Genomic DNA, 12,029 nt, shown 5'->3' with positions numbered 1-12,029 from the left:
ACCGGCCACCCTTGGCGCGCCCCATGAGGAGTCCTACTCCCAGGAGAGGAGAGGGAAGGAGAGAGAGGGGGAAAGGAAAGGGGGGCGCCGCCCCCCTCCTTGTCCAATTTGGACTTGGGGGGGGGGAGGGAGAGGCGCGCGGCTGCCCCTTGGCCACCTCTACTCTTCCACCACTTGGGCCCATGAGGCCCAATAACCTCCGGGGGATTCCGGTAACCCCCCGGTACTCCGGTATATATCCGATAACCCCCGGAACCATTCCGGTGTCCGAATATAGTCGTCCAATATACCAATCTTCATGTCTCGACCATTTCGAGACTCCTCGTCATGTCCGTGATCACATCTGGGACTCCGAACTACCTTCGGTACATCAAAAACACATAAACTCATAATATAACCGTCATCGAACTTTAAGCGTGCAGACCCTACGGGTTCGAGAACTATGTAGACATGACCGAGACACGTCTCCGGTCAATAACCAATAGCGGAACCTGGATGCTCATATTGGCTCCCACATATTCTACGAAGATCTTTATCGGTCAAACCGCATAACAACATACGCTGTTCCCTTTGTCATCGGTATGTTACTTGCCCGAGATTCGATCGTCGGTATCTCAATACCTAGTTCAATCTCGTTACCGGCAAGTCTCTTTACTCGTTCCGTAATACATCATCCCACAACTAACTCATTAGTTGCAATGCTTAAGTGATGTGCATTACCGAGTGGGCCCAGAGATACCTCTCCGACAATCGGAGTGACAAATCCTAATCTCGAAATACGCCAACCCAACAAGTACCTTCGGAGACACCTGTAGAGCACCTTTATAATCACCCAGTTACGTTGTGACGTTTGGTAGCACACAAAGTGTTCCTCCGGTAAACGGGAGTTGCATAATCTCATAGTCATAGGAACATGTATAAGTCATGAAGAAAGCAATAGCAACATACTAAACGATCAAGTGCTAAGCTAACGGAATGGGTCAAGTCAATCACATCATTCTCCTAATGATGTGATCCCATTAATCAAATGCAACTCTTTGTCTATGGCTAGGAAACATAACCATCTTTGATTAACGAGCTAGTCAAGTAGAGGCATACTAGTGACACTCTGTTTGTCTATGTATTCACACATGTATTATGTTTCCGGTTAATACAATTCTAGCATGAATAATAAACATTTATCATGATATAAGGAAATAAATAATAACTTCATTATTGCCTCTAGGGCATATTTCCTTCAATTGTTTATCATGATGGCTTATATTTGGCTTTGAACATTGGTTTTAACATTGGTCTTTTGTCTGATAGCTCGTTTGCTGTTGAAATACTTAAGATGGAGGAAGAGTTTCTGTGATCACGAAATGCAAGGAATTAGCAAGTGGTTTTAGCCATGTTGAGTTTCAACACTACTTTCGAGAAGCGAATGAAGTGGTGAATTGCCTAGCTAAGACTGCTTTTAGTACTAGATCCTCTTCATTTTGGGATGCTACTAACCCTAACTTTATTTCATCCGTGCTTATATACAATCTCTCAGTCATGTGATGAATAAAGTCCTATTACTATAATAAAAAGGTACATGATAAATTGATGATGTCAACTTTTAGGCTCCAGACAACTATATCATCACTAACTAATTCTTGGATATTTTACTTTTCGTTTTACTTTTTTGACGCAAAACAAACTAATTTTTTTCACGTTCGTTGTAGATATTTTGTTCTCGGTAAACATGATTTTGTTCCTAGCGTACACTTTATCATTTTGAGTATGTTCATATGCTAGTTCTAAGATATTCCAAAATGAAGTACGTGAAAAAACTGTAAATAAGCCCATAGTTTTCAGTATACTAGCACAATGCTCGTGCGTTGCTACGGAACCATAAAAAGACAATGAGATACTACCGGCTCAGAGGATATCAAAAGATGATGGTGTCTTACGGCTACTGCATGGTTTATGATTAAAAAAAGAGTATAAATATAACAAAATGTCATGTCGTACTCATTGATGATTTTTTAAGGACCATTTGTATCTTGAATAGGAAATAATGTTTCAAAATTTAAAACATAGGAGAATGAGCATGAGTAACTTTGACGCACAAGATTTTGGTTGGGTAGAAGGACAATTTTTATGACCACGTTGAAATTTTAATGTGTTCGATGTCTTCTGCTATGCTATAGAACTGGAAGAATTGATTGGGCATAGAAATTAGTATCAAGACTATGATTTTGAATTGGAATCTAATATGTGTTTTTATGAGAGTATTGTTACCACATTAGGGTAGAGTGTATTTTTTTATCCCAAATGATAGATGTCACACGTGTGGCACGAAGCACTCCAACCCTGATGTTTTTTAAACTAAAGTTGTCATCTGAAAAGAAAAAAAACAACCCAAAAAACTGAAACTTGCCATCTAAAAAAAGTTGCCATTACTTGACAACTAAAGTTGTCATCCTCACGTCACGAAACTTGCCATAAAAAACGTTCGGAGTTGCCATGTGTTCGTGCTACACGTGTGACACTTATCAGGGTCCATGTTTATTTGGGTACGTCTCACACCAAGTAAAAGTAATATTTGTTTATTATATCTTTTGTAAGGTTTCTAGTCTCAGGTATGGGTAGAAGTGCATTTGTTTATTTGCATGGTCCCACATGTGAACTCATCATCAACTCCAACCTTTATAAGTAGGAAAGATTTCAAGAATACAATCATATTTATTTATACATAAAAAATAGTATGATAAAAATATGGTACATAGTAAAAAATGCAATCAAGTTCTTTGGAGTAGTACATAAACTATCTAAATGTTTTCATATACTATGTACTACATGTTTATATACCCTCCAATGTGATAAATACTACCCAGAATGTACGTGGGTTTAACTACAAATGGTTGTAGCAAAAAAATTCATAAGTTCTTATTCTTCTTCATTGTCCCTTGTTGAAAGTGAAAATGCCCTTTAATTATTGTTTTGGTATTGATGACAGCAAATTAGTGGGACTAATGATGGCCGCTAAGTGTTTATACATGTGTTAGTTCCATTGTTGGCTATTGACGTGGATCGACAACTGGTGAAAATTATTATGCTCAAGAAAGGTTTTCAAGAGGCTATTAAAGTGTAGCATATATCTTATTTCTTGAGTTATCGGGATACCACACTAACAAGAGAGGATAGTCGGGATGCGAAAAATGAGCTCAAGTGACATTCATACACACCCTTTTTACCAATATATAACCCATGTTCAAAAGCCATATCCCTCACTGAAAGTTTTATTCCGACCCCAAGCTCAAATGCTCCCAATAAACAGTAAAATAAAAAAAATAGTAAATAAATTCAAAAAATCAGATTTTTTGTGGTAAACTTTGACAAATGTTTTGTATGTTTGCAAAATTTCAGCACGAAATGACATTTGTGAAAAGCGTGGCAAAAAATATCAACACTCCAGAATATTTTCAGAACTTGTATTTCTAGAACAACGAGTTTCTTTTTTTTTTGCCACAACTTCCACGAATGTCATTTTGTGCTGAAAATTTTCAAGCATAAAAAACATGTGTCAAAATTTATCCAAAAAAATCAGAATTGTTTGAATTTTTTACTATTTTTTCAATTTTACTGTTCACCGGGAGCATTTGAGCTCGGGAGCAGATATTCCACGTCCTATCCATCACTACATCGTAAAGAGCAAAACAGGGAAAAGCCTTAAGAATTATCATATACTCCCTCCGTCCCATAATATAAGAGCATTTTTAACACTAGTGTAGTGTCAAAAACGCTCTTATATTATGGGACGGAGGGAGTATTTTTTAGAGGGTCCAGATCCTTAAGAATCTTCTATGTGTAGTCTGTTTGATTCATAAAATGGAATGCTCGGGAAAATTTCCTAAGGGTAGCTTTGCACTCTATTTTGAAGGAAAATTTCCATCGCCTCGAGCATCTTTGTTCAAATCCTTTGTTTTTCCACTAGCAACAAACACTCATCGATGTATATTATAGTGGTTTACTAATCCGACAGGATTCAAGTGGACGTACACGTCACTTCAATCTTGTATTTTTTTTCTTCATATTCTTGTGTTTTGAAAATCCCACGAGTCAAAGAGACTTCCAAAAGGGATCGCTCCAGCAACATGCATGTGGTTACTGAGATTGTGGAGCTGCTAAAAAGAACGACACTCCCAGGTTCAAAAGATAAACCGTACACAAAACAAGGCTGCCATTGGTCGTGGACAACAAAGGACAGCTTGTTGGCTTGCAAATGTTTCTCAGGGGATTAGCACTGTCATTCTGAACGATTGTAACTCTAGGATCAACTAATTAGCGAAATACTATTCCCCCGAAAAAAAGAGAATTCCAAAGGCTCTCAACACAGTCCAGTTCAAGAACCACTCAGCTCACTTGTCTTTCGTTGTTTATATATATGCGTGCGGGGGGAGTGCATTGGGAGGCAGCCCGACGTGTCGGGCGGTGAAAATCCAGTTTGACCCAGCAAACTTTCACCCAGGCAATCGGGACATACCCTGAGCCCACCAGTCAGCGGCCTAAAGAATTAACCGCGAGGGTGAAAACAGGAGTAGAGATCCAACGGCCAAGCTGATTGGTTGACCAGATTCAACACGATCCAACGGCCAGGAGCATCCCAATGTGGGTGAACTCTCTAAGCCCTTGGAGGTGGCTTGGCCTTTATATAGTTTAAAACATCTTCAATTGATGAGCTATTAGGTCAATGTGTTTATGCAAGATGCTTTACTGAAACGCCAACAATAATTAGGTCTTTAATTAGTGCCATATAGGCCAATTGTTTTTCTTTTGACGAAAAGGCCTTCACGGCTAGCTTTATTAACCCAAATAAAAGTTACATCATCCGCTAAGAAGCTCGAAATAAAGCCAAAGGGTGCGTCCAACCACACCGTGATGGATCAACATGGCCCTGCTGGGCTAGCACATGAGCTACCAAATTAGATTTCCGATTACAATGCTCAATAAGAACCTCCTAAATTCCTCTAGAAAACTTCGACATTCGTCAAGTATAGGGGTAGCGACCATCGAGCATCCCCTGTTCTGTTTAAGTGCTTCAACACAACACCTAATTTTCCATTTGAATACATATGGAGTTGCATCCAATATCCAGTGCCAACTTGAGGTCCTCCGCAAGTGCGAACATGCTCTAACTTTGAAGTCGAAGCAGCTATGAACATACCTCGGTGATCTCGTATAATTGCTCCACATGATCCTGAATAGTCCTCCTCGACAAAAGAGGCATCAACGTTAAGAGCTAGCTGACCTGTTAGTGGCTTTCTCCAATTGTTCATCCATGGTCAATTGTTGATTTATTATGCAACATGCAAATTAAAGACGCATGTTTTCTTATGGTGTGGTGTTTTAGATCCGCATTTCCTTTTTTAGTTGGTTTTTAGATCCATATGCCGCTATGCATAGGGAGCCAGACAAGTCACCAAAGAATATGGGAGATCTTTTTGTTATAATCCATCCCCAGCTGCTTTTACTTTGTTCTTCTGAATCCTCACACTAGTTGGGAACTTATTGGCTGTGGGGCCACGTACTAAGTAGGTTGATTACGTGATCAGGCACGTCTGGTAAGTTAGTTCTGTATTTATTATTCTGTTTTCTGCGGGGGTCTTATTTATTATTCACGATCCATACTGTTAATTAAACCTGAAATCTTGTTGCATTTCCGTGGCAACTCGGTTAGGATCATTAATTGCCTGATCTGCCACATTCCTTAAGGCTGTAGACTGCGCATGCGCTTCAGCATCTTCAGTTCTGGCTGCTTGAAATTGAAAGAGGCTATATTGATTCGAATGTGCATCTACAATTAGCGTATCGCGGCCGTATCTTAACACAGTGTACAATTGTGTCCATCGATGAGCTTATTCCGCAAGTAAGCAAAATCCCCACGGCTTCAGGTACCTCTACAAGTACCCCTCCGATCCTCCCACCCATTGCGGCCAGTGGTCCTCTCCTCACCCTCTCCCCTACCCTCCCCTCCCCTTCCGGCGAAACCAACAAACAAACACGAACGAAGGTGCATCCCTCTCTCTCGCCGATCTCTCCTTCTGCAGCGAGGTCGGCGACGCACATCGGCGCGCGATCAGTGAGGCTGGCGTGTGGTGTCTTCCGCCCTCCCTCTCTCTCAGCTAATAAACTTCCGGGCGACTTTTCTTCTGCAGCGAGGGTCGGGGACGGGGACGCACACCGGATTCAAGGCCGGCGACGATCATCGACGACAAGCGCGGTAGCGTGGTCTCTCTCTCTCTCTCTCTCTCTCTCTCATAGCTAATAAACTTCCGTCGATTTTTCTCTGCAGCGAGGTTTGGGGACGCACACCGGTTCGGCAGGAGGCCGGCGACGAGTATCGGCGACCAGCGCAAGTTCCGCTGATTTTCTTCTGCAGCCACACCGGCGATCAGCGCGGGTGGTCAGGTCTCTCTCTCCCTTTCTCCTGCCCTCTCTCTCTCTCTCTAACTTCATCGTTTCTGCGTAGCGGGTTTCGTTCTTCAATTCGTCGCCGTTTTTGCAGCGGGCTGGGTTCAGTTCACCACGGCGTCTCTGCTCCACTGTGGTGGCGGAGACAGTGGGGAGGCTAGCGGGGGCCAGACCCCATCGCTCGGCCCAAGCCGCTCCAAGTTGGGCAAAGGCCCAACCCTAGGAAGCAACCCATGTTGTTGGCCCGTTAGGATGATCGATTAGTTCCCCTTAAAAAAAGGATGAGCGATTAGTCGTTGCTTGACTACCAGCCGTCGATCTTCTAGAAAAAAAAAGTGAGACTACCAGCCGTCGCCCCCGTGCACTATCTCCAGCGTCCGGCGGCGATGCGTGTGTTCGTCGAATGTCGCCCCCGTGTGCTAGGGCCTAGGGCATCGCCAGTATCCGACGGTGATGCGTGTGTTCGTCGTCTGTCGCCCCCGTGTGCTAGGGCCTAGGGCATCGCCAGCTTCCGGCGGCGATTCGTGTCTTCATCGTCTGTCGCCCCCGCGTGCGGGCCTAGGGCATCGCCAGCGTCGGGTGGTGATGGGTCTGTTCGTCGGCCGTCGCCTGCAGCCTGTCTATATATGCGCCAATTTCATGATATCCCTGTGTCAGGCGCTTCAAAATTATAAGATAATTGTCTTCTTCGCCCTCCTATGTTCAACACCTTCTGCTTGGAAATTCATTGCTTCTCTGTTCTTGCAGAATGAAGGGTCGTATTGAGGTGATGCGTTCCCTCTGCAAGGTTTTGGACTCAAACTTCGAAGATAAGTTAAAAGAACTGGGTCAATGGGAGGAGCTTGACGAGGGAACGATAGAATGGAAAACGGTCGAGAGCAGATTAGAGCGGACGATACAGACGCTACTTGAGGTCAGAGATGAGAGATATAAGCAGGTAATAAACATTGATTCGACTGCTACTTTTGCTGAAAATTGGTGAAGTTCCTGCGTGCAATCCGATCAGTTTACCGTCTTGATGTTTGTTGGTGTTAATTGTTAGGTCCATAATTGTGAGTCCCTCTGTCATTTGATATGTCGACGATTTGGGTGGGTAGGGGTTTATCCGCTCATGGGTTGATATTGAGTTCAGGCCCAGTCAGAGTACGCACATTGGCCAGAACGGTGTCCGATAGGTCCAGAGTGACATGATCTGACGTTACTTCTTTCAGGCCAATGGACGTTATACATGATCAAGTTTATTTAGGGAAAAGAGAGAATCGTTGCAAATTTAGACAAACGTGAGGGACCTGGTTAAGCATGTAGGCACTTCTTTAAATATTTGATTGCAGTGTACAGGTTGTCCAAACGTGCTCTATTAAATCCTGAAAAACTTTCTGGACAATGTTAACTGTTAAGCACCACGGCACAATCCTGTTTTCTAGGTAAGAGATAGGTTCAGAGGGTATGCTGCAGCTTTGGCTTCTTCAGGGTTATATACTTCCGGAATGCAATGCTGCTAATATGATCTCGGACAATTAGTCCCACACTTGCCTCACCTTGTTTAAGGTACAAAGGGTTTTTATGGAGCCAAGTGAGGGTGCAGTCCAAGGACACTTAACACGAGCATTCTGAAAATACCGTTGTTGGTCCTGTTCACTGACCATTCCCTTTCTTGTCTTCTAGATGGTATTGAGACGCAGCGTCTGAATGTAATTCAGAAGGACAACGGTAGTGTACTTTAATTTATGCTAGCGTACCCTTTGTTGTGAAAAGCATCATCCGTCGACCCGTTCTGAGAAATTTCTTTTCGCTTGATAAATGCCAGAATTTGCTCATACTAGCTCGAACGCTTCTTGCTTTAGTGTATCCCAGTTTCCACAAATGCTGCACGAATGACCACCATCGAGAGTTCTTCTCCACTTGCTCTTTGGTTGCTGAACTGTCCAGAGAATTTTTTTAATTTTGTTTGACACTGGGGTTGTCCAGATTGTTTTCCAATGGTCTCTTGAAGCACTAGCAGTTCTCGTACCATTATTGTTTCCCTGGTTAGTATTAATCAATGTTGTAGGCTTAGCTTGTAGGCACTACAAAACAGTGAAAATGCCACTTTTTCCAGGGTTCCAAGCTGGAAAATCCTACAGATCAATTTCAGGTATCTTGAGGTTTAGGATCATTTCAGCATCGTGAGGGTAGAAAAACTTCGTAGCCTCATTACAATCCTTTTTGCCTGGTCTGATGATTTAGACTTTTTCAGTCTTGTAAATTTCTTGCTGAACTCAGGTTTCATGAGACCATTCCTCGGAAGTCAGTCATTCCTCCATTTATTGATGCCCCTTCCATTTTCAATTCTCCAAGTGGTTGCCTTCTTCAGGAGATACAGTCCATGTTCCCGTTCCTTTCCAATCATGTGAAGGATCTGGTTTCAAAACTGTATGCGAGACATTTGGTTGGATAATCATGAACGAGCATATGCACAAAGTGTTGTTATTGCATTTATATTTCGATGTGGGCTGTCATGTCATTCTTATTAACCAAATGTCATGGTGTTTGATCAGTTTTATTTTTCTTGAGACATCAATATCAACTCTATCATCATGCTGTCGCATATTCTCTATCATCATGATATTGTCTGTATATTCCAGCTGAAAGAGTGTGGGACTAAGGTCATACAACAGTGGAAATCAAACGATGCACCAGCATCAAGAATCGTTGATTTTTCAGAAGCCTTAGCATTTTATGATGCTGCATCGGCAACAGAGTCATCCACACAGCTCACTGGAAGCAAAGCTCTCAACATCGATTCAATTAAGAAGGTAGAATTTGTTTCAGTTGATTCAATAAAGAAGGTAGATTTGTTTCAGTCCCTAAACTAATGCTACCTATTCGAGCAGATAAATAAGGAAATTCTTTTGCAAAACTCACTAGAGCTGAAGAAATTGAAAGGAAAGTTTGACAGGCTCAAGAATAAGTTGTTTTCTCTGATTCACAAGAACCATCTTCAGTTGAGTCTGGCGGATTTTGTTTTTGAAATGAAAGGTAATCTGTTGGTGGCTTTACTGTTCTTGAATTTTTGACATTTTTAGACTGATCTGAACATGTTACTGGTTGATGATGGCAGTAGAATAGAGTACCATTTAGTGAGATAGACATACCTTGAATTGCTGGTCATCATTGTTTGGATATTCTTCATCATTGCTCACATCGTCATCATCATCCTGCACATAGTCTGAATCCCGCTCCTCTTCATTGCGGTTGGGGATACTTGAGTGCTGCTCTTGCTCCAAGTCCTCTTCCCCATCTTCAAGCAGTGCTGGAAGTGTTGTTGTAGGTCTCTTGCGCTGTCTTTTAAACTGCACATGGACTTATTTCAATTGCCAACACATTAGAAAAGACTCCTCGATGGGCCTCATAGAGCACAGCTAGTTGATCAATCTTGCTTTGCGTATTGGCATCAAGTACTTTTTGCAAGCACATCATTAAAGCAGCTCCTTAGCTCCCCAACTATGGCATCGTCATTCCTCTTTACAATATTTGTGACGTAATATTTTATCATTTTCAGTTGAGTCGAATAAAGATTATTTTTCTGCATGCAAGAAGTTGAAAGAGGCGATCTCAAATGTCAAAGCTCAGGTTGTTAAGAGGAAGGAAATAATTATGAGAACAGAGATGCTGAAATTGGCTATAGATCAATCAATGCCCCTGGCAAATATCGAAGGTAAATAATTATATCTTATGTCTTAACTAAACGAAACTATGTTGATTCTTTTTGCTTTCTCACAGAAAATTGCTCTTGTTTCAACAGGGTTCATCCAAGTGATCAAAAGACAGGTGGATGTGTTGGTTCAGGATGAAGGGAAACCTTACATTTATGATTGTGAAGATATAAATTCAATTCTCGATAAGCTCCAATCTATTGCTTCTGAGAAGAAGGCTCCGCAAAATTCAGGTTCCAAGCTGAGAATAAAAGAACTTGTTCCGGAAAAGGGAATGCAGGAGAAAGCTTCAGGAACCTCAAGAGCAAGTTTTAGTCTGTCTGCTGCTAATGCGGGTAAGGAATCTCGAGAGAAGCCCGCAGCATGTCTGAGATCAAGCTCAAGGCTCAAGGAGAAGCGAACTCAACCGGAACTGCGAGGAACAATGAGTCTGTCTGTCCAAGTCCTTCCACAGCAGGAATCATCAAGCTCCCAAAGTGGAGAAGAAGATCACTCAGGGGAAACCTCAAGAGCGAGTTCCAGTCTGTCTGCTGCTAATGCGGTCAAGGAATCTGGTGCTGCTGCTCAAAAGAAGCCCGCAGCTGGTCTGAGATCAAGTTCGAGGCTCAAGGAGAAGCAAGCTCAACCAAAACTGCAAAGAAAGACGAGAGTGTCTGTCCAAGTCTTTCCACAGCAGGAATCATCAAGCTCCCAAAGTGGAGAAGAAGATCACTCAGGGGAAAGCTCGCTGCCTGTTGAACCGCAATTGATAGCTTCATTGCCACCACATCCAAGGCAGCCCAGGACTCGAAGAGTGGAAATACCACCTGGTAAAAAGCTCACTGATATTACATATTTTGCATGTATTACAAGGTGCACTGTGTTTTGCTCCTTTAATATATGATGTTTGATGTCTTTTAGGTGAAGGATGACAAAAGCTGACAAGGTCCGCAACTTGATGGAAGTGAACATCCAAAATAAGGTAGATCTCTTTATGTGTCCATGGGTTTATTAGCCAGCAGCAAGTGCTCATGCGGGATGAACTAATAAAATATGTTGTCATGATTCATGAATGAGAGAAGTGCATATATCAACCCTGAACTCCTGCCAAATGGTACCAAATGGCACCCGAATACTGCCAAAAAAAATACAGACCTGCTGCGGGTTTCTTTGGGGTGTGGGCAGGCAATATATGTGTTCAGCAGGCAAAACTATAGTAATCTGTGTTCATATTGGTAGCTATTTATCAGTAGCTGTTTTCTTCAGTAGGCAACAGATTTTTTTCCGTGGGCAATACTGTAATATCTGTGCTCCTATAGCTATTTTCAGCATCTGTTTTTCTTCAGTAGGCAACATACTTAGGGGTAGGGGGCAGGTAATATATGTGTCCGAGCAAGCAACACCGTAAAAGTCTGCGTTCATATTGGTGGTTATTTTTCAGCATCTGTTGCTTCAGTAAGCAATTTATGTTTTTCCAGTAGGCAATATTGTATTGGAAGCTGAACAATGTGTTCAGTAGGCAATATATGTTCAGCTTTATGTTACAGCAGGCAATACTGTAACAACCTGTGTTTCATATTGGGTAGCTATTTTCAGCATATGTTTTTAGGCAATAGAAGAGGCCTTCTATTCAGGCAACAAAATAGATGGGGTGTACAAGCAAGCATTAGCGTATAATTTTCAGGGGGCAAAAAACAACAGTAGATATAAATTAGGCAATAAAAGATGATTTTTTAGTTTTTTTTTCTAGTGCGGCATGATAAGGGTGAAGATGACAAGAGGGCTCTATCTGTTTTTATCCAGTGGGGTAGGCGGCATATAAGCAACTAGGGTTTGCATAATCTGCCATGTTTTTGTGTTGCATTTTGGCCATCAACCAAAGTCCGTTGACTCGCCCACACGCTCAATCGATGTAGG

General features: G+C 42.2%; 1 protein-coding gene across 1 annotated transcript in view; it reads left to right on the top strand.

The window, feature by feature from the left end:
- The first annotated feature begins 6,325 nt into the window (after positions 1-6,325).
- The window catches only part of LOC123078755 (uncharacterized), a 7,188-nt gene continuing 1,484 nt past the window's right edge, over positions 6,326-12,029 (top strand). The window contains exons 1-7 of the mRNA XM_044501360.1: positions 6,326-6,435; positions 7,186-7,375; positions 9,063-9,233; positions 9,312-9,456; positions 9,980-10,135; positions 10,223-10,942; positions 11,034-11,094. Of these exons, the coding sequence (XP_044357295.1) occupies positions 7,187-7,375; positions 9,063-9,233; positions 9,312-9,456; positions 9,980-10,135; positions 10,223-10,942; positions 11,034-11,044 (1,392 nt within the window). The 5' untranslated portion in view covers positions 6,326-6,435; position 7,186 and the 3' untranslated portion in view covers positions 11,045-11,094. The remainder of the gene's footprint in view (positions 6,436-7,185; positions 7,376-9,062; positions 9,234-9,311; positions 9,457-9,979; positions 10,136-10,222; positions 10,943-11,033; positions 11,095-12,029) is intronic.

This window comes from Triticum aestivum, chromosome 3D (genome assembly GCF_018294505.1).
Source record: "Triticum aestivum cultivar Chinese Spring chromosome 3D, IWGSC CS RefSeq v2.1, whole genome shotgun sequence".
Lineage (NCBI taxonomy): Eukaryota > Viridiplantae > Streptophyta > Magnoliopsida > Poales > Poaceae > Triticum > Triticum aestivum.
The sequence above is the reverse complement of the archived record's forward strand: the minus strand, read 5'-3'. Positions and strand labels throughout refer to the sequence as shown.